Source organism: Sardina pilchardus, chromosome 3 (genome assembly GCF_963854185.1).
Source record: "Sardina pilchardus chromosome 3, fSarPil1.1, whole genome shotgun sequence".
Classification (NCBI taxonomy): domain Eukaryota; kingdom Metazoa; phylum Chordata; class Actinopteri; order Clupeiformes; family Clupeidae; genus Sardina; species Sardina pilchardus.
In genome coordinates, this window is record NC_084996.1 from 2,193,480 (window position 1) to 2,214,749 (window position 21,270).

General features: G+C 45.0%; 1 protein-coding gene across 1 annotated transcript in view; it reads left to right on the plus strand.

Annotated features, from left to right (window-relative positions):
- The window catches only part of LOC134077624 (complement C1q tumor necrosis factor-related protein 1-like), a 39,896-nt gene extending 19,917 nt beyond the window's left edge, over positions 1 to 19,979 (plus strand). The window contains 1 exon segment of the mRNA XM_062533325.1: positions 19,869 to 19,979. Coding sequence (XP_062389309.1) covers positions 19,869 to 19,979 — 111 coding nt within the window.
- The last annotated feature ends 1,291 nt before the right edge of the window (positions 19,980 to 21,270 follow it).

The window sequence follows — 21,270 nt, forward strand, 5'->3', positions numbered from 1 at the left end:
GCCCAGTCTCTCCACTCAGCGGCTCCGCAGACTGTGGCAGCTGTTCAGACAGTAAGACAGAGGCGAATTACCATACGCGGCCACACCCTCTTTGTACAGCCAGGCCCAGGGAATAACAGGAAGCAAACAGTCCACTACACACAATAATGAACAACAGTCACGCTGTTTGAACACTTATCACAGCACAGCACTCAGTGTTATAACAGAAAACAGTTCAATGGAAGTAAGGGGGACAGTCCGCCCCGTTGGTTACTTAACACAGCACAGCACTCTCAAAACACTGCACCCCACACCACTAGGCTGTTATGGCCATTAGGCTCGGCTATGAGAAAGAGTGGCTGAGGCCACATATGTCAGTCACGGTGTTACAGCTGCTGCAGAAGGGCCATAGAGGGAGCTAAAGGGGATGGAGTTAGCGGGTGGCTACAGGATGCAGCTAGCTGGTTCAGCACTGAGGTGGGAGTAGTGAATAGTCCTCGCTGGCAACACTCGTGGTGCCAGCACATAACAATGTAAAGGACAGGGACAAGGAGCATCTTCAATAAAACAGAGACATTAGTCCAATGGCCACCACGGACAGTCAGCGCCGCCGTTAGCAACGTCACGTTAGTCTCTGGGTAAACAGTCTTTATGACGTCGCTAGATCCAGTGTTTACAGTTCAGGAGCGGCAGCACTCAATCGGAAGACAGTAGCAGACTGTAGCAGACTAGTCGAACAAGCAGCTGATAGATAACGTTAATGCAGTTGAGGAAGTAGACTCAGCTGTGGCCAGATTCACATCACAGGAACAGTCGCTGCATAGCAGAGAGCAGGTTACTTAGCTTTGCGAGGGGTGGACGATTCCACCCCTCTGGCATCCGATGGTGCTTCGGTATCAAGGCAACCCGGCTTCAGGGCTAGCTGGTGGCGAGGCGAGCAGTTCCCGTCGCGTCTCCCACCGGGATCTTCACGTCGGTCCGGCGGCCTTGTTGCAAACGCCCGCTGTCTGCCACGACTTCCCCCGAGCCACGCATAACCTCGACTGCAAGCGGCGGCCTAAAGAACACCAATCTACACCCTGTGTGCCAATCACCAAGCCCCAACTTCCCGCTGCACACCTGTGTGTAATGATTAAGCAATCACCTTGTGAAGCTGCCATCTTGTTATGTTCCGTGTGTTTGTTATGTTCCACCCTAAAACCCGTCCCTATGGAAGCCCCGTGTGTTGTTTTAGTTCCCCCCCACCCGTTTTCCCTGGTGTGAATGCTACCCGTGACACTATAGTGTAGTAACTTAACAAATGGAAATTCAGGGGTTTTGTCAAGGAAATGTCATGGAATTTTACATTTGACTTAAGAGTGGGAACCACGGACATTGTACAAGACAAAAGTGTTTGTAACAGCATAGCACTACAGTACATCCGAACACATTCAATTCAATTTTCAAATTCTTGTCATTTTCTTTTATTTTCACAACATAAAAACACAGACAATCAGATTCCTACTGGTCTACGCAGTGGGTCAACAGTCATATCCAGAATTGTGGATGTCGCTGACTGTCCAAAACGGACAATTCTCCTAGTAACAGGTTCAATCTGGAGGCAAAATGCATGAAAATGGCGGGAGCTGGCAAGTCTGTGAAAAAGATCAAATTGCATTGTAAGACCACGTTGGATTGTACCCATACAGCATAAGCAGCACAATTGCAATCAACTTTTCAAAATGTCTCCCATGAAGTACTGCATGATGTCACATGCATTACATTTGTGCTTCAGTATCAGCATCTTCTTTGAGAAGCGGTTTACAGTTGGAAGTTTGTGAACCCCTTGGTATTATTTGCTTTTCTGCATAAATTGGTGGTCACTAAATGGTATGGTATCTAACTTATCAGTATGACCAAACAATGACCAAACACAATGTGCAGATATTAAGCAATTCTCTATTGCTTAATATCTGGGCTAGGACCAAGATATAGTGAGGGGCAGTAGCTTCACTACTTGTAGCGAAGACACTAGCTTAACTACATTTTTTCAGTAGCTTGGTGGTAGATTTTCTGAAGCAGATAGCTTTTCAATAGCTTAGCGGTTTTTTTTTCATGTGGTGCATTTGTGGAGCTCAACGCTTCCTTCTGACCTACCATACATCAATCATTTAAGCTATATTCTTTATAATTTTGAAAGACAAACACATTTTCCATGACAGAGATGAAGCAACGGAATTGTGTTGGCAAAGATGTTGGTAGTAGTCTATTGTGTGGTTTTGTTAAGCAACGTCTATGAAATTGGCTGTCGAAACAATAAAGTACTTAGAAGTGTTAGAGTTAAGAGCTTGAGTTACAGTAAAGAGTTAGCTTGCAGTTTATCCTGCAAACTTAAGAAATGGGCAAATCTACTTTGGACCACATAGCCTATGCAGACTTTCTCAGTAGGCCACATATGCACACTCCTCTCAGTATGCTTTACCTTCCTGTCACTACTACGTGCAGCCTGTTTTTCTCAAATTGATTTTGGATATTGTTTTTGAACTGAACATGTGTTATAGCATGTGTACATCAAGGCAATTAAGTTACTTATTTTATGCTGAGTTATGTTGGCTATTTTATTGCCATACACTTACTTGTCATGAAGCTGGTTTACTTTATTGGTTTGGAAATTAAAAAGTATCTTCTGATGTAACTAACTACTTTAGTGAAATGTATGTAACTTCAACATTTAGTCTTTAGGTAGCTTTTGTGTAAGCACAAGAACGTCTGCAAGGCGTCTTGCAGATGTGTCCGAAAGGTCTGGAAGGCGTCTTGCAGATGTATTCTAGAGAGCGTTTGCTCATCTGGCAGACGTATCTGATACGTCTTGCTAAGTTCTTCAAACAGCGTTTAGCAGCCGTATCCCAGATGCTCATCAATACGTCATAATAGGACATCCATCTCCCTAACGTCTTACAAAGATCTTATAAAGGTATTAAATATGATAAAGTTCTAGAACTACGACACACATTCTCAGTGAGATGCCGCCGCTGTTTGTAAGATCAAAATAAGACATTCTAAATGGAACGCGATGTAATTAAGCTGTTCAGATCTTTTCCAGGCGTCTCGGAGACGTATTTGTCTCTATTTGTGCTGACTGATAAGCTTCATTTAATATAGAGCAGCTGGTAACTTGCCCATCACTGCCCTCATATAACGTGAATATGTTTTTTTAAACAGTCAACAAATAATGTCTGCCTTTGTCTGAAATTAGACATTGGCAGCCAAATAATAAACAAGTGTAGGCTAACATAAAAAGCACACACAGAAGGAGGAGCAGAATTGACTCAGAACTGAAGCAGCCTAAATGTATAACTTTTTTCCTACCTGGTATAAATGTCCTCATCGGAGCTCTTGAAACTTTCTAGTAACGACAACTCCTCCAGTCGCTTCTGTAGCTGATGGCCTGCTGCTGTGCTGAATTTTTTCTCGCATGCCAGATCCAAAACTGAAGTCATGACACCTCAAAGACACGCAGGCATCGATCAGCTCCTCGTCCTCCCCTTGCCGCTGTGTCCTCTGCCATACGCTTTGCCGAGCGACCGACAGGCTGAAGTTGTTTTCAGGCGAACAACACGGTTTTCAAACAGCGTCGCCCCCTTCAGTTATATCTCCCGACATAAAATGCCGACTGCAGACCGTGGAGTGTCTTCATATCACGAAATGATCACGCATAATGTTTCGGACGCATATCGATTTGGCAGACTCAAGGCCCCATCATGGGAACGGGTGGAAACTTTCCCCAGACACAGCATCTCAGCATAAAAACTGCTGTGGGGACGTTGCCGGTTTTGATTTATTAATATTCGTGACATTTTAATGAAGACAAATATAGGAACGTTTTAGTCAAAAATCTGAATTGTACTATAATTAGCCAAATTTCACAGTTACTTCAGAGGAGATCTCCTACCGCTGCAGGTAACTAGCGTTGCAATGTACGGAAGTGAAAAGCGGAAGTTCTGAGGTCCGTTTTCCGGTTCGAACGTTGATTGTTCCACATAAACCGAATTGAGTGCCTGTCACTTTAAAAAGTTCGTGAACGTAATTAGGTTTCATTCAGTTTTTGGAAAGTAGTCACGCATAGTTCAAGGATATATGTTTTCATTACATAAAATGAATGTTCAAAAACGAACCAGGTAAAGAAAATATTTCTGGTGTCATAGAAAAGATAAGTGTCTTGCAATGTTAAAATCTATGACTTAGGAGTAGCATGGTATTGTGTGTTGTCCCGTTCACTTTTTCCTTGGTCATTAATTGGTTGGGTGCTTCTATCATGACTTTGAGTTTGGTATCTGTTTTATGTATCCAATGAGTGACAACCAGTGCTCAGAATAAAACGTTACCTATTCTCCTGATAACGTTAGAATGGATTTAATATGAATGTACATATGTACATAAAAAGACGCCGAGTGGCTATATGACAGCCACAGCGCACGTTTGCGGTGAAAATGTTCCGCCTTTTAACACTAGAAGCGCCGCGCCGTTCTGACCCACTTACGTTACGTGTCCATTATCGCGGCAAAAGCCACCGCGCCGCACATAGCCCATTCATTTCCTATGGAGAGCGGCACGGCGTAGTTAACGCTTCCGCAAAGCACCTTGGGAAGGCGCCGCGGTCATTTGAACAGAGGCGATGCGTCAAGAAGTTGGGCTCTGCTGAACTTTATGCAAATGAAAGCGGTAAACGCGAGGCAGCTAGCCAATGAAAGTACGTCTTTGGTAAACAAGTGTTCTCCTTTGCTCTAGTCCTCCGGTCCGGAACCATAGCCTGCTAGAAATATTTGTTCCGCCTGCTAATCGTCTCGGTTTAATGAAAATATATAAGTTATATAGCGGCTAAGCCATTAAGTTTAGAACAAGTTTGCCACTGCACCCTATCAAAATGACATTGTTGGCGACTTGAACCAAGACAGAAAGGTGCTTTGGAGGAACATGGCAATGACATTTGTGAGTATTTCAACAAAATATGTTAAAATTACTTGCACTGGCTAATAGTGTTACGTATTAAGTAGCTATCTTCACTTTAGTTGCCTATGTGTGCTGGCATTGTGTATTTCGATGTAATAAACTGCTTTAGCCTACTACACGACCACAAGCGGCGACGAAGAGAGGGTCTAGGCGTCTGCAAGCGTCAACGCGCCGCAATAATGGACATGCACCGTGAAGATAGCTACTTAATACGTAACACTATTAGCCAGTTCAGTTTGCACTAAGCCATGTGTCATTCGTGTCAGACCGTGTTGTTGATAATCTGTGGTTGTTTGTTTCATTAGGACATACAGCACGTTTGAGTTATCTGTTCATGTATTTGTGTTGATTTGTGTTGTTTGAGGTAAAAACTTTGGAAGAGTTCTTGAACAAACCTTAAGCAAACTTGACTTTCAACTAAAATGCTCTAAAAGTGAATGTGGCTAGTTCTAATTCACTCCCCAAATTCACTTCTATTCATTTAATAGGTAGCCTATATGTTCGCGCCGCCGAAAATGATCGGACCTGGTCACCTGGAACAAAGAGCCTAACAGTCTGGTTTCAATTACACAGTAGCCAGGATTTCATGCCGCATTTTACAGGCTACCGTGGCTACTTTCTAAAACAACTTTCATTCATTTAGGGAGAAGCATCTTATAGGGTCTAGGCTAGCTACCTCGGAGGGAGGGAGATAGAGAGAGCTATGCTGAGCAGGCATAGGCGTGAGAAGTAGCATAATTTAAAATAATGATTGAATGATATTCTCCGTTTTGCGAATGTGTATAGGCTATGTTTGCGGTGTCTGCTGAAAAAAAGCTATAGGCCTAATTGTTTCTACAATTTAAGCTAACTTCTATGTGAATTCGAGATTTAGCATTCAGACACACATTTTCACGTGCCTGACAAGCAAAGCTGTGGCTCACTGGTTAGAGCTTTGGCTTGAGGTCCCAAGGGTTGTTGGTTCGATTCCCAACCTATTCATGATGGAAGTCCTTTTGAACAAGGCATCAATAAAGTAGGCTATATGCTATTCTTTTCTATTCACATAACTACACGCACGCTGGCGAATTCGAACATTCTGAAACGCGCATATGCGATGAAACATTGCGCATTCTTCCACGAGTTGCCTAAACAGTCAGCCTACAGACTAGTAGGCCTATGCAGGGACAGATAGATGGGGTGGGGGTGGGGAGGCAGTTAATTGTCCTCAATGCCTCGGTGATATCTGTAGCCTAGCCTAGACGAGTGTATGGGGGAGGGGGGGTGATCGGTTTCAAATAGGCTGCAATGGATAGTGTTATGTATAGACCCCGAAGCCATTTGCTTTGAGAACGGCTGGCTGATGAGGTTTTGGCTGGCTAGCTGGCTCAGCCAAAACCTTAATGCAGCCGCCACAGTTTTCATGACTGATAATGGCTTTAGTTGCCACTTCATGTCTACAGATGTGTATATTGTATTAGATATCAACATACAATGTTATTGTATTGTTTTGGACAACGTTCTGCACGTTTCACTTCAATGTAGACTGCATGCGTTCATTGCGTTGTGAACGCGCAGCAATCTCTGGAAAGCCTAATAGCCTATCACGTTCAATGCTGTAAATCCATCTGTTCCAGAATATTTGGTTCATATCATCAATCTTTGGTTTTGGTGTTTGTGCAACCGGGCCCTGACGATTTAACAAAAGTCTGAGTAACGTAGGAATTAGGAAAGTATGTAGGCCTAAGGTAAGATCAAAATCAGGCTACTTTGTTTCCTTCTTTTCCCCATGTCATTTTCATTGGTCGTCAACTCACTGTGAGTCCTGTGTATCGTAGCAACGAGCACAATACTGATGTGGTGTGTCCAGTGGGAAAATCTCATGCAGGCCTAGTTTCTAAGCTATCGTTTATTTTTTCGCGTGTCACTATGATATAATTATTTTTAGATGCAAAAAGTCTAACTGGCTTAGTCAAAGTTTGTCAGATGGCGGCAGAAAATGATTGGCTGGCGAAATTATTTTTCGTTAATGGTAGGCCTAAACATATTGTGATTCATCCGTTTATTTCAGATAGGTTGTTCTTAAAAACCATTAACAAAAAATAATTGTTCATCGACGTTGAAAAACGGTCAGTAAATTAAATCGATATAAGATTCTGTATTTCGCTCCTGCCAGGATGTGAACACAGGTCTCCGGCGTTGCAGGCAGGAGTGTTAACGCTGCGCCACATGACATTATACAAAAATTGCGTTAGGATAGGTATTTGACTTGAAGTAACTCAGTCAGTCCAGCAAATATGTAAGAAAATGCTTATACATTAGTCTGAGCTTTAAAAGATAGCATACAAATAGAAGATAAGATATACAACTATGAATGTACGTAGGCATACTCGCCCTACGTACATAAATAGGCTACGACGAAAATATGTTTTACACATGTAGGCCTGTCGCAACGTTTTCAAAACAAACTCGAATTTTACCACTGTAAATCGCCTCCATAGACTATGCCATGTAAATGAAAAATAGTTATTAAAATAAAGCACATATATAATACATATTGCACATATATAAACGATATGTTTATGGTAAAATATTATTCTCATGCCCGACTGACAGGAAATCCTTGCGACATCTGCTGTGAGAAAAGAGAATAGCAGCCTGGACAAAAATGGCCGAACGCGAGACAACATAGTGTTGTCACATAAGTGAGCGCAAAATAGCTCTAAACTAGCTTGTACCGGTGTGCTTTTGATCATGTAAAAATTCTGGGTGACAAAACACGCGTATTTAGGAAAAGTCGTGAACGTAGGGTCCTGGAATTTAATCGAGTGAAAAGTTTTGTTTTTTTTTGTAATCACTGCGGTCAAATGACCGCAGCCCGGCAGTTCTAGATATATCTAGGTCAAACCCCCACGGCGCTTCTAGGAATACGCGTCAGCGGTCAAATGACCGGCGCTTGGCGCTTCTAGTGTTAAAAGGTGTAGCCTAAATCCGAATCGTGGTTAAATCCATCAAATTAGACAACAGAATCAGTAGGGTACCAATTTTGCTTCATAGTAGCCTAACAGGCCTATATTAAAAGCAGGCTCAGATGACGCTGGACGCAATTTAACACACGGTTTCCAGACCGTGGTTATCAACCGCGATAATAATTATAGGGTTTGAAAAGTAATTGTTAATGTCAACATTTTTATCATGGTTTACCTTTACACTGTAATCGTTACAACCCTAAACGGTGTACAACAAATTATTATAATGGTATTTCATATCAATACATACAATAATAGAAATATTTTATGTTTTTTTTTTTTTTTGCTTGTACAATATATTTTCATCCAACTTGCTGCGGCCCCCCTAGCGCCCCCTGGCGGCCCCCACTTTGAAAACCACTGATATAGCCTACGGGCCTTATTTTGGGGAAAATAAAAAACCCAATCTTAACCAAATCCTCCTGAGTCCTCCTGAGAGTGTTCCACCTATTGCTCAACCCGTCTCAACTCATCTACCCTTAACATTTGGTGGCAGCGAAAAAGGGAAACCAGTGGCCACGAGCAGCTCTCAGTGAGTATGGAGGTGAGAGGAGATTCAGCACCCCCTGGAGGAGGCCCGTCGAAAGACCTAGGAGCAAGGCCAAGATCTGCAGGCTCCAGACCTTCTACGCTAATAGTGGATGATCGCATGGATCGCGTTGAGCGCATCGTAAAGACGATGGCAGAGTCGCAGCGGCGTCAGCAGGACCAGTGGGTCGCAGAGACACAGCGGCAAGACCAGAGGTGGAAGGCAATAGAGCATCAGTTCCAGCAACTGCAGAGAGTGGTGAGAGATGGACAGGCTCCTGTGCAGCCAGCACGACAGCCGGTGGCTGACCTACAGCAGGGCAACCCGCCCAACTCCCGCCCCTCTACAGCCCAGGACCCACTTCTCCGAGGTCCCCCTCTGGACATACCGACAACACAGCCTGATGATGGACATGTTCCGGCGCCAAGGCTTCACAGCTCCTTGGATTCCACGGATTTCGGCCTGGGTCCACTCTTCAATCTCCCACCCATCAATCACCCATCCATTCATCACCCGCCGGGGTGGAAGCCTCCGAGAATGGCGGTGTATAACGAAGATGAGGATATTGAACATTACCTTACCACATTCGAAAGACTTGCAACAGCCTGCCGGTAGCCCTTTGAGGCTTGGGCTCTGTCTCTTATGCCCTTGCTTGACCTCCTGGACAAGTGGCTTGAACTGGAGACGAGGAACAAGGACCAGATCTGTGACCAGGTCATCCTGGAGCAGTTCCTGGGCATGCTCAACCACGACCTGCAGGTATGGGTGAGGGAGCGTACCCCATGCTCCTCAGCCGAAGCTGCAGAATTGGTGGAGACTTTCATGGCCGCCAGACCGTCCAGACGGGGATACCAGTTGGGCCCACAGGACGCAAGCAGAAGACCTCCATATGCAGCCCAGCAGGATCCACTGAAGACTTCAGCCAGTAGGTCTGTGGGTGGTGGTGGTCGCATTTTTAGGCCCTACAACAGCCCCATTAGTCCTAGTCCCAATGAGCAGCCTGTTAGTTTACCTCCAGCTAGTATGTCCAAGGTCCCCATATGCCATGGCTGTGGTCAGTCTGGCCACATTAACACTAGAAGCGCCAAGCGCCGGTCATTTGACCGCTGACGCGTATTCCTAGAAGCGCCGTGTGGGTTTGACCTAGATATACCTAGAACTGCCGGGCTGCGGTCATTTGACCGCAGCGATTACAAAAAAAAAAAAATATTTTCACTCGATTAAATTCCAGGACCCTACGTTCACGACTTTTCCTAAATACGCCTGTTTTGTCACCCAGAATTTTTACATGATCGAAAGCACACCGGTACAAGCTAGTTTAGAGCTATTTTGCGCTCATTATGTGACAACACTATGTTGTCTCGCGTTCGGCCATGTTTGTCCAGGCTGCTATTCTCTTTTCTCACAGCAGATGTCGCAAGGGTTTCCTGACAGTCGGGCATGAGAATAATATTTTACCATAAAACATATAGTTTATATATGTGCGATATGTATTATACATGTGATTTATTTTAATAACTATTTTTCATTTACATGGCATAGTCTATGGAGGCGATTTACAGTGGTAAAATGCGAGTTTGTTTTGAAAACGTTGCGACGTTCTATTAGGCAGGCCTACATGTGTAAACAATATTTTCAGCTGAAATTCGTCCATCGTAGCCTATTTATGTACGTAGGGCGCGTATGCCTACGTACATTCATAGTTGTATATCTTATCTTCTATTTGTATGGAGTGAGATAGCTGTCAATATATTCGTGTCATAGATTTGATGCACGTTCGTATTTGTCTGTAGTCGTGCATACAATAAATATGTGTGAGTTCTCAAATGAGTCCAGTCGTGCATAAAATATATTGTGTGTATTTTATCCATCAGAATACGGATGGGAAAAAAATACGAATTCAAAAATTACAAGTAGGCCTACGAAATCAAACTTTACAGGTAGGCTTTCATTTCTGAGTAGGCTACGACTTCGCACAAGTGACTGAACTGTCAAAATACATCGCCACACAACCACTCTCATTGTCGTTGGTGGATGTAAAGAGCAACACCAACACGGCCCTTTTTTATACTCCAGATTTTGCTGAGAGCATGACTGAGACATTACTTGTTTGCTGGACTTACTAAGTTTCGTCGCAGGAACAATGAATCAGCAAGTGGCGCAGCGTTATCTTCCCCGCCTACGACGCTGAAGGCCCGGGTTCGCCTCCTGACAATAGTCTAATATTATAGCTCAGTGACTGAATTCATTGACCGTTTTTGAACGTCGACGTACAATTATTTTTTGTTAATGTTTTTTAATAACAAGCTCTCTGAAATTTGTTTACCATTAACGAAAAATAATTTCGCCAGCCAATAATTTTCTAAGCCAAAGTCGCCATCTGACAAACTTTGGCTAAGCCAGTTAGACTTTGCATCTAAAAATAATTATATCAGAGACACACGCGAAAAATAAACGCGAGCCTATAAACGATTCCCACTGGATACACCATATCAGTATTGTGCTCGTTGCTACGATAGGCTACACAGGACTCAGTTGCATGTTCTGTAGACATGAAGTGGCAACTAAGCCATTATCAGCCATGAAGCCAGCCGTTATTCTCAAAGCAAATGGCTTCGGGGTCTTTAGGCTAGGGCTAGGCTACATAACACAGTGTCCATTGCAAACAGCCTATTTGAAACCGATCATTCCCCCTCCCCCATACACGTCTAACCAGTTCACTGGGGGGGTGGGGGTCGTTTCGCTACGTGTGGATAAGATCTTAGGCTACAGACATCACTGTGGCATTGACAAATGCCTCCCCACCCCCACTCTGCCTCCTGCATGGCTGTAAGCTGGCTGTTTGTTGTTTACATGCAACTGGTGGAAGAATGCGCAATCATGTTTCATCGTATATGCGCGTTTTAGAATGTTCGAATTCGCCAGCATGCGTGTAGGCTAGTTGTGTGAATAGAAAAGAATAGAATACTTTATTGATGCCTTGCTCAAAAGTACTTCTGCCATAACCTACATAGGTCGGGAATCGAACCAGCAACTCTTGGGCTCCGAGGCTGAAGCTCTAACCAGTGGGCTACGTCTCTGGCCCTTCGCATCGTGGATGTGTGTCTCAATTCAAAATCACGAATTCACAATAGGCCTATAGCTGTTTTTCAGCAGACATCGAAACATAGCCTACACATTCGCAAAACGGAGAATATCTTTTTCACTCATCATTTTTAATTAGCCTAGGCCTACTTCTCGCGCATATGCCTGCTCAGCATTTCTGCTCTCTCTATCTCCCTCCCTCCGAGGTAGCTAGACCCTAGATGCTTCTCCCTAAATGAATGAACATTGTCTTAGAAAGTAGCCGCGGTAGCCTGTAAAATGCGGCATGAAATCCTGGCTACTGTGTAATTGAAACCAGACTAGGTTAGGCTCTTTGTTCGGTCCGATCATTTTCCGCGGCGCGAACATAGACCTATTAAATGAATAGAAGTGAATTTGGGGAGTGAATTAGAACTAGCCATCCATTCATTTTAGAGCTTAGATTATCTGCCCAAACCCGAACTGCGGGTTACGGATCTCGAGATCCAACAACACCGGTGTTGGGTCGACATTTTTCATCCTTCCCCTCCCGTCGGGTCAGGCTCCTAATCACAGAACGCGTATGCCTCCGTTTTAAAATAGCCAACATTTCTAAGTAGGCTAGCATACAAAATGTAAAAACGAAATATAAAAAATGAAATACTATGAAAGTTGAAAGTCAAGTTTGCTCAATCTTTGTTCAAGAACTCCTCCAGAGTTTTTACCTCAAACAACACAAATCAACACAAATAAATGGACAGATAACTCAAACGTGCTGTAGACCTATGTCATAATGAAACAACCACAGACAACACAGTCTGACAAATGTATTCAAACGATTTGATTCGTGCACGAAGCGCCATCTAGCTGTCATTATGTGTAAGTAACAGCCTCCCAGTCTAAGGACTCAGCGGTCTTTTGACCGCCTCGCCGCGCTTTAAGTAGTTCACAACAGCACGGCGCTTCTAGTAGGTCGTCAAAGCGGTCAAATGACCGGGGCGCGGCGCTTCTAGGTATAAGTGGGTCAGAGGGGCGCGGCGCTTCTAGTGTTAAGCCTAATTGCCCTGTTAAGACTGTTCACAATAGACTGTGTTACCTTCCTGGCCCTAGTAAGCACTCCCTGTTCACTCCTGCGGATGTAACTGTTCCAGTGAAGTTAGGAGGAAAGACGGTGCAAGCGCTAGTTGACTCTGGGAGCAGTCAGTCTTTCGTTCTCAAGTCTTGTGTGCCATCCAGTTGTCTGCCAGTGGGAAAAGTCAGGGTCCGATGCATCCTCTGATTAGTCTCCCCATTATTGACATCCCATTTAGCCGCATCGCCATGGATGTAGTTGGACCCCTGGAAAGAAGTAGGGCTGGTCACCGTTATATCCTGGTCGTTGGCGACTACGCAACACGATACCCCGAGGCTTTTCCCCTCAGAAATATTAAAGCTAGGCAGGTAGCCAATTGTCTGCTTCAGTTATTTTCCCGGGTGGGCATCCCCAAAGAGGTCTTGACAGATCAGGGAACCAATTTTACTGGCAAGACACTCCGACAGGTTTACTCTCTGTTAGGGATCAGGGGTATTAACCCTTATGTTGTCCTTGGGGTCAATAATATTCTGATTATTATGATGATATAATTTGATGCATTTGGATTGTTCAATTGTTCACAAACTACAAACTACAAAAAAGCTGGCTCTGACATAACATAATCCTAACTGTGGTAGTACAAGAGCCACTGACAGTCCACACAGCCTGGGGAAGGGGAGAAGGGCAAGCAACATTGCAACATTCTCACGAGAACTTTCATATTTCCCACACATTCGTGCGGGAAAGTATGGTTCACACAACCTGGGGGTTGGGCAAACACACAAAAACCGGGGGGGTATTTCACAAAACCAAGATAGGGGATTTAGACAGGCTTACTGGGTTATCCTGGATGAACATAGCCTTGACTTGGTTTGATAATATAGGACATACTTTGTGCATCTTTGCGGTGGCAAAGAGCTTTCTTAATGACGTTGCGTGCTGAGACAAGGAAGCTCTCACACGTGGGTGAATACGTAAATTTGCATTCAGTTGATCTGCCACACCTACTCCCGCTATGTAACAGAAATACTCATGATTCCCATCCAAAAAAGTACAACTTTACCTCGTTGTTAGTCTATATCAAAAGCGGTTGTTCACTTTGTGTGCAAGAAGCTATTTTTCGCGTCTTTTGTATTCCCACCGTGAGTTATTTGGGGGAGAAACCAGAACGCGCACACATACCGAATAACTTACACCTGTCTTGACCTAGCCCCCTCAACTCATCTGCGCTCAGCATTAGTGAAACGTATTTAGCATGTTTACTTTTGACCAGGCTTGGTCAACCGCGTGTGTCGTCACTTATCTTGGATCTACTTACTCTGGTTTTGTGAAATAGGCCCAAACCATTTCTTAGCTGCTCTGTGTGCTTTCTCTCTCCGAGTGCTCTTTGATAATGAATACTAGGAAAAGGTTTTCTGTCACTGAGGTTTTGACACAAGTCCTTGATGAAAGTGACATAGAGGAAGATGTGTCTGAGACAGAGGATCATATAGAGGTTCATAATGAGGATGACCTTGATTATCACCCTGGTTCTGAGAAGGAGGATAAGGACGAGGATGAGGATGAGGATGAGGAGGAGATCGACCCTCCTGTTCCTCCATGTCTCTCCAATTGCTCCTGTCCCTTCAATTGCTCCTGTCCCTCCTATAGTCTCTCAACCACAAGCAATGACACTACTTTCCAAAAATAAAACGTTGACATGGTCTGTCTCCCCACCTGTACAACAGGGTAGACTTAGTGCTGCTAATGTCATCAGAATGATTCCGGGGCCCACCAGATATGCTGTTAGCCGTGTGCAAGACATAAAATCAACATTTGAGCTCTTCATAACTCCAGCAATCCAAAACATTATACTACAAATGACAAACTTAGAGGGAAGCCGTGTGTATGGTGACAGTTGGGAAGTCTTGGATTTGACCCACTTGCAAAGCTTAGATTGGGTTGCTCATTTTGGCAGGAGTGTATAAGTCAAAAGGTGAAGCAACCGAAAGCCTTTGGGGTGCTGACACTGGAAGGGCAATATTTCCAGCCACCATGCCTCTGAAATCTTTTCATGTTTTGTCTCGTGTCATACGCTTTGATAACAGAGAAACAAGGCAGGGCCGGCGAGAGCTTGACAAACTGGCAGCAATACGTGATGTGTGGGACAAGTGGGTTCAGCAGCTACCTTTGCTTTACAATCCAGGCCCAAACGTGACTGTGGATGAATGTCTGGTTGCATTTTGTGGTCGGTGTCCCTTCAGACAATACATTCCGAGCAAACCGGCAAAATATGGCATAAAAATTTGGATGCCGAGTCCAGTTACGCCTGGAATATGCAGGTCTATACAGGCAAATCCCAAGGTGGCGCTCCTGAAAAAAATCAGGGCAAGAGGGTGGTACTTGACATGGCTAAAGGACTGAGTGGTCATAACATTGCATGTGACAATTTCTTTACGTCATATGCCCTGGGTGAAGAACTGCTGAAAAGGAAGGTTACCATGTTGGGGACAGTGAGGAAAAATAAGCCAGAGCTTCCTCCTGAGCTGGTTGCAAAAGAGAAAAGGGAGGTAGCATCCTCAAAGTTTGCCTTCACTGACAAAGCCACTCTTGTCTCCTATTGCCCCAAGAAAAGGACAATAGTTGTTCTGATGAGCACTATATGTACAAAGATGCTGTCCTGAGCACCCGGGAAGACAAAAAGCCACAAATGATCCTGGACTACAATGCGACTAAAGGAGGCGTTGATAACCTGGACAAGGTCACAGCCACATACAGCTGCCGGCGCAAGAATGCCCGTTGGCCCCTTGTCATTTTCTTCAACATCATCAATGTGAGTGCCTATAATGGCTTTGTGCTATGGCGTGAAATTAACCCTGACTGGAATGGTGCAAAACTGAACAAAAGGAGGATCTTCTTGGATGAGCTGGGTCATGCATTGGTGAGACCGCAGATAGAACGACGACGGCACCTTCCAAAAGCATCAGCAGCTGCTGCTGCTGTTGTCAAGGACATCCAATCAGAGGCCTCAACTCCTCCAGTGGGTCAAACAGGGAAGAAACGTGCTAGGTGCCAGGTCTGTCCCAACAGAAATGACTCCAAGATCAGCAACACTTGTGTGAAATGCAAGACATTTGTCTGCAAGCAGCATGCATGCATTGTCTGCACGTCATGTCTGGAGTAATGCATTGACTCATCATTTCAGTGACTACTGTATGTAATTTTGTGTCAGAAATTCTTATGCAATGCTATTGTTAGTGTTTTACAGATTTTGTAAGTTTTTAGTAGTTGGAAAACTGTTGTTTGATGTTTTGCTGATGACGTTCATGCATTGCTATTGCAAGTGTTATGTGAATGTGCTTGTGTACAGATATGAAAACGATTATTCAAATGTTCTTTTCTGAGGTTTTTGTAAGTTCATTAGTACTTGAAGAACTATTATGTGATGTTTTAATAATGATTAAACTCATTTTTACCAAATAAAATCTTATGTTACAGATAAACCAAATATGTACTAAAACGGTATATGAAGCCATAAAAACAGTAAAAACATGGTTCTTTCAAATTTTGTGTCAGTCAGTGAGATTTTATGATGATTTGTATATTTCGCTATAAGCACATAACAGGCATGCTGGGCTCATAAAGGGGTGTGGGGGGGTGAGATTGTTTTGTAGGGCTATTGATGGTGGTTATTACACTCTTGTTAAAGTACCTGTCACGAAAAAACTGGGTAACATTATGAATTATAATCATTTTCTGAGGATTTATTTAGCTGGGGTCAAATTGACCCCAAGGATAGAGAATGTCGGTAAGATTTCAGGACAACATAAGGGTTAAGACCACGCCCTACCAACAACAGACAGACGGCATGGTGGAAAGGTTTAACCAAACCTTGAAGACCATGCTGCAGAAATTCGTGTCTGACTCCGGAGCCGACTGGGACCAGTGGCTCCCCTTTCTGCTGTTTGCCCACAGAGAGGTTCCGCAGGCGTCTACTGGCTTCTCCCCCTACGAGCTCTTGTACAGGCGGGAGGTGAGAGGCCCGCTCGACATTCTCCGGGAGAGCTGGGAGGGGGAATCTCCTGGCCAACCGGTGAACGTCGCGAGCTATGTCCTGCGGATGAGGGAGAAGCTGGACCAGCTGAGCTCCATGGCCCACGACCATCTGGCCAAAGCACAGACACGACAGAAGACATGGTACGACAAGACCTCACGCAGCCGTTCCTTCACACCTGGGCAGAGAGTGCTGCTGCTGCTACCATCGTCAGAAAGCAGCCTGTTGGCAAAATGGCAAGGCCCTTATGAGGTACTTCGCAAGGCCAGTGAAGTGACCTATGAAATTGCCACGCCAGACAGGCAACGCCCAAAACAGCTCTTCCATGTCAACCTGCTGAAACAGTGGATGGATCGTCCACCTTCCGTCCAGAATCAGCTGTGGGCGAGGACTGTGGATCAGGAGGAGGAACTAGCTGAGCAGTATTTTCCTACTGCTGGCAGTGAGTCCCTCTGCCCATCTGTCTCCCACCTGTCATCTCAACAGCAGGAGGACCTAAAGAGCATCATCCCCAGAGGCCTGTTTCGAGACCAGCCGGGACGGACAAACATCGTCACCCATGACATCCAGCTCACATCTCCAGGCCCCATCCGACATACCAGTACCAGAGTTCCAGCGCGCCTGATCAACGCACTGAAGCAAGAGGTACAGTCCATGTTGGAAATGGGGGTAATTGAGCCTTCGCACAGTGAGTGGTGCAGTCCAGTCGTCCTCGTTCCGAAGAAGGATGGAGGGCTCCGCTTCTGTGTTGACTTTTCTAAATTGAACAGCATCTCGGCATTTGATGCCTATCCCATGCCCCGCGTGGATGAGATGGTGGAGCGCCTAGGTAAGGCAAAATTCCTCAGCACCTTGGACCTGTGCAAGGGCTATTGGCAGGTGCCACTTTCTCCCCGTGCACAGGAATTGACTGCCTTCCGAGCTGCATCGGGCCTTTTCCAGTTCCGAGTTATGCCTTTAGGACTCCATGGCGCCGCAGCGTCCTTTCAGCGTCTTATGGATGAGGTCCTGAGGGGCGGAGGATTATGCCGCCGCCTACATTGATGATGTGATTATCCATAGCTCCTCCTGGGCGGAGCATCTCCACCATCTCCGCGACGTCTTCCAGAGGATCCATCGAGCTGGCCTGGTGGTGAACAGCAGCAAATGCCAACTTGCTAGCTCTGAGGTGTGCTACCTGGGCTACATCTTGGGTAGTGGCACCATTCGACCCCAGATTAGCAAGGTGGATGCCATCCGTGACGCGCAGCCTCCCTCTACCAAGAAGGGGGTGAGATCGTTCCTGGGGTTGGTCGGCTGGTATAGGCGGTTTGTCCCCAATTTCTCCAGCCGAGCTGCTCCTCTCACAGACCTCACTCGTAAGAACAGCCCCAATAAATTGGTTTGGACTGTTGAGTGTGAGGCCGCATTCCAGGACTTGAAGGAGTGTATGTGCTTTGAACCGGTGCTCCAGAGCCCCGATTTCTCCCTGCCCTTTACTGTGCAGACAGACGCCTCAGGCCTAGGCTTGGGGGCGGTGTTGCTGCAGGGTGAGGGGGAGGACAAAAGACCTGTGCAATATGTGAGCCGTAAGTTGTTCCCCCGTGAGACACGCTACTCAACCATTGAGAAAGAGTGTCTCGCCATTAAGTGGGCTCTGGACACACTAAAGTACTATTTGGTGGGCAAAGACTTTGTCCTTGAGACTGACCATCGGGCCCTGCAGTGGCTACACCGTATGAGAGACTTTAATTCCCGCATTACCCGTTGGCACCTATCGCTTCAGCCTTACAGGTTCACTGTGAGATACAAGGCTGGCAAGGACAATGTTGTTGCGGACTTTCTCTCGCGTCATGATATGGACGCTCCCTCTTAAGGGGGGGGGGTGTGTGACGGGGCACATAGCTACCGTCACCTCAGCAATGCTGCTTACAAGCTAATGACTGAGCGCTAACGTCTGTCTGTTTGTTTGTTGTATATGTGTCACGCAGTTTACTACTATGTAATTGTCATTCATCACACAATTTCTGTAATTCCCGTTGCTGTTTTATAGACGTCTAAAACATCCTACACAACGGTGAATTAGCCTGGCTTACTATAAACCATTACAACTCTTTACCGTTTAGAATCACCTTTACCATCAAAACATTGTCTTCACGTTATCATTCACTTAACATTCATTGTCTTTTTCGTTACAATAAGCACTCATCAAACATGTTTTGTCACATCAATGTTGTGTTTATTTAAGTTCAATACCTTATAGCTTTGTAAGTAAAAGAGCATAATGTTTGTCTCACCGGCATTCAGCGTCTCGTCGTCAGATTGTTGTGAAAGGGATTTCCTGGTCTGAATTCCTGCTTATCAGTGATGCGACTTCCGGGTTCACCGGAAATGAACCCCGGTTTTGTAAATGTGATATTTATGGGCTGTAAATTGAATGATTCATAGCTGTATTTAGCTTCTTTATTGTTATGTCACTTGAGCTTCCCCTGTATTGTTGAGTACAATGGTATGACCCAATTGTAGGGGCACACATGGGCCTAACTTAAGCCAACCTGATTCAGTGGTTCGGGAGAGCAAGTGATAGTGAGACATATTGTCTTGTAGCTCTCATGCGGGTTAGTAGCATTGGCTAGTCTACAGTCATTTGGAATTATTGTCTAGACAAATTTATTAATTTTTTTTACTATTATGTCAATTTATTTTCTTTATTGAAACAGTTTTTCTTTTCTTTTATTTACCTTTGTCATCATTGCTTTTGTTATTATTTGACTATTATACAGCCTACGGGCCTTATTTTGGGGAAAATAAAAAACCCAATCTTAACCAAATCCTCCTGAGTCCTCCTGAGAGTGTTCCACCTATTACTCAACCCGTCTCAACTCATCTACCCTTAACACTTTGACACCTGAATCACCTTCAGCGATGACTTTGACACCTGTATCACGAAGGAGACGTACCTGCACCTGATAAAGAATGAGCAGGAGGCGGCCATCTTGTACGCCCAGCCGAGTGACCGGTCCATCATGCAGAGCCAGAGCCTGCTGCTGCAGCTGGCACGTGATGACCAGGTGTGGGTGCGCCTCTACAAGGTTAGCGTGTGATGACCAGGTGTGGGTGCACCTCTACAAGGGCGAGCGTGTGATGACCAGGTGTGGGTGCGCGTGATGACCAGGTGTGGGTGCGCCTCTACAAGGGTGAGCACGTGATGACCAGGTGTGGGTGCGCCTCTACAAGGGCGAGCGCGAGAACGCCGTCTTCAGCGATGACTTCCACACCTACATCACCTTCAGCGGACACCTCATCAAGGCACAGAGTGAAGGATAGGACCCACCCGTCACCATGGACACGGCCAATAGGCTGCCTTCGCCCATGTGATGTCAGCTGCCATTTACACTGTGCATAATACGCATCACTGCCTTACGGTTCAATGACGTGTTTGAGTTTTTCAAATCATAACTTTATTTCTCTGTATTCTGTACTGTTTATTATGACCGCCGCTAGCATAGCTAGCGAAGCGGTCATATAGTTGTTGTCAAAGTTTTTTATTTTTTTTTTTTCGTCATTTTTTGGTCAACGATTCCCGGGACACCGTAACACAGGGGCACATGAAACTTGGTGGGCATGTAGCCCCAGTAGACTTGTACGGAAAAATTTTGTTTCGTCCCCGGGGGTCACTCCCCCCCCCCGCGCTGCCCCCGCCCGAAGCCCAACAATTACAGTTTTTCCTACATAACTACCTGAACCGTGGCACCGAGGATGACAACATTTTTATGGTATGGTGGCTCGGATCAACTTAGCTTATAACCAGTCATTTGTGATTTGCACCCCCATGGTAAAAATTGAAAATGTAATGTAATATTGCTTTAATTGCCCCTATCTTCAGATGAGATGCTATGAACTGCACCAAATTTCATGTGTATGATTAAGCTGACACCCTCTTGGAGTATGCCAAGTTTTGTGGAATTTCATCCATGGGGGGCTATAATAAATGTATTTATGTGTGCATTTAGTGAATGGTCCCTCAACGTGGCTGTTCTACACTGAAGCCTAGGGTGGCCCGTGCCCCATGTAGCTGTGTCACTGGCCACCCCCGTGGCTACCCTGTGCTTACCAAATAAAACAATTATGTATTTATTACGATTTTATATGACAACGTCAAAAGCAGAACTAATGCAACAACGTTCAAACACTACAGCCTGCTGCCACTGGTGTGTGGCGCTGGCGCTGCTCAGTGAATGATAGATCAGATCACAGAGAAGAAGACAAACGAAGAAAATGGAGTTATGAGTTCAGTTCCGAATGGCGGCCATATTGGAATTTTCTTTACTGTCGCTAGTTTCACACTACTTGATTTCTCATGTTGCAGTAAGCTAAACGATTTCATCTCTTACTTGACTGAGGTATCACGCAGTCCTGGTGGTTGGGCATCAACCACAGTCAAAACGCGGAAGCAACGTGGATTTTACATGCCTATGTTTATGTCAAACACATCGTGATTGGCTCATGAAAGAGCAGATACGTGAAACACGCTGCACACAGCCATATGGAGAAAGGTAGGAAACATCGTTTTTTCTCGTCCCTCAAATTTAATAATAGTTTGTTTTTTTTATGTCGA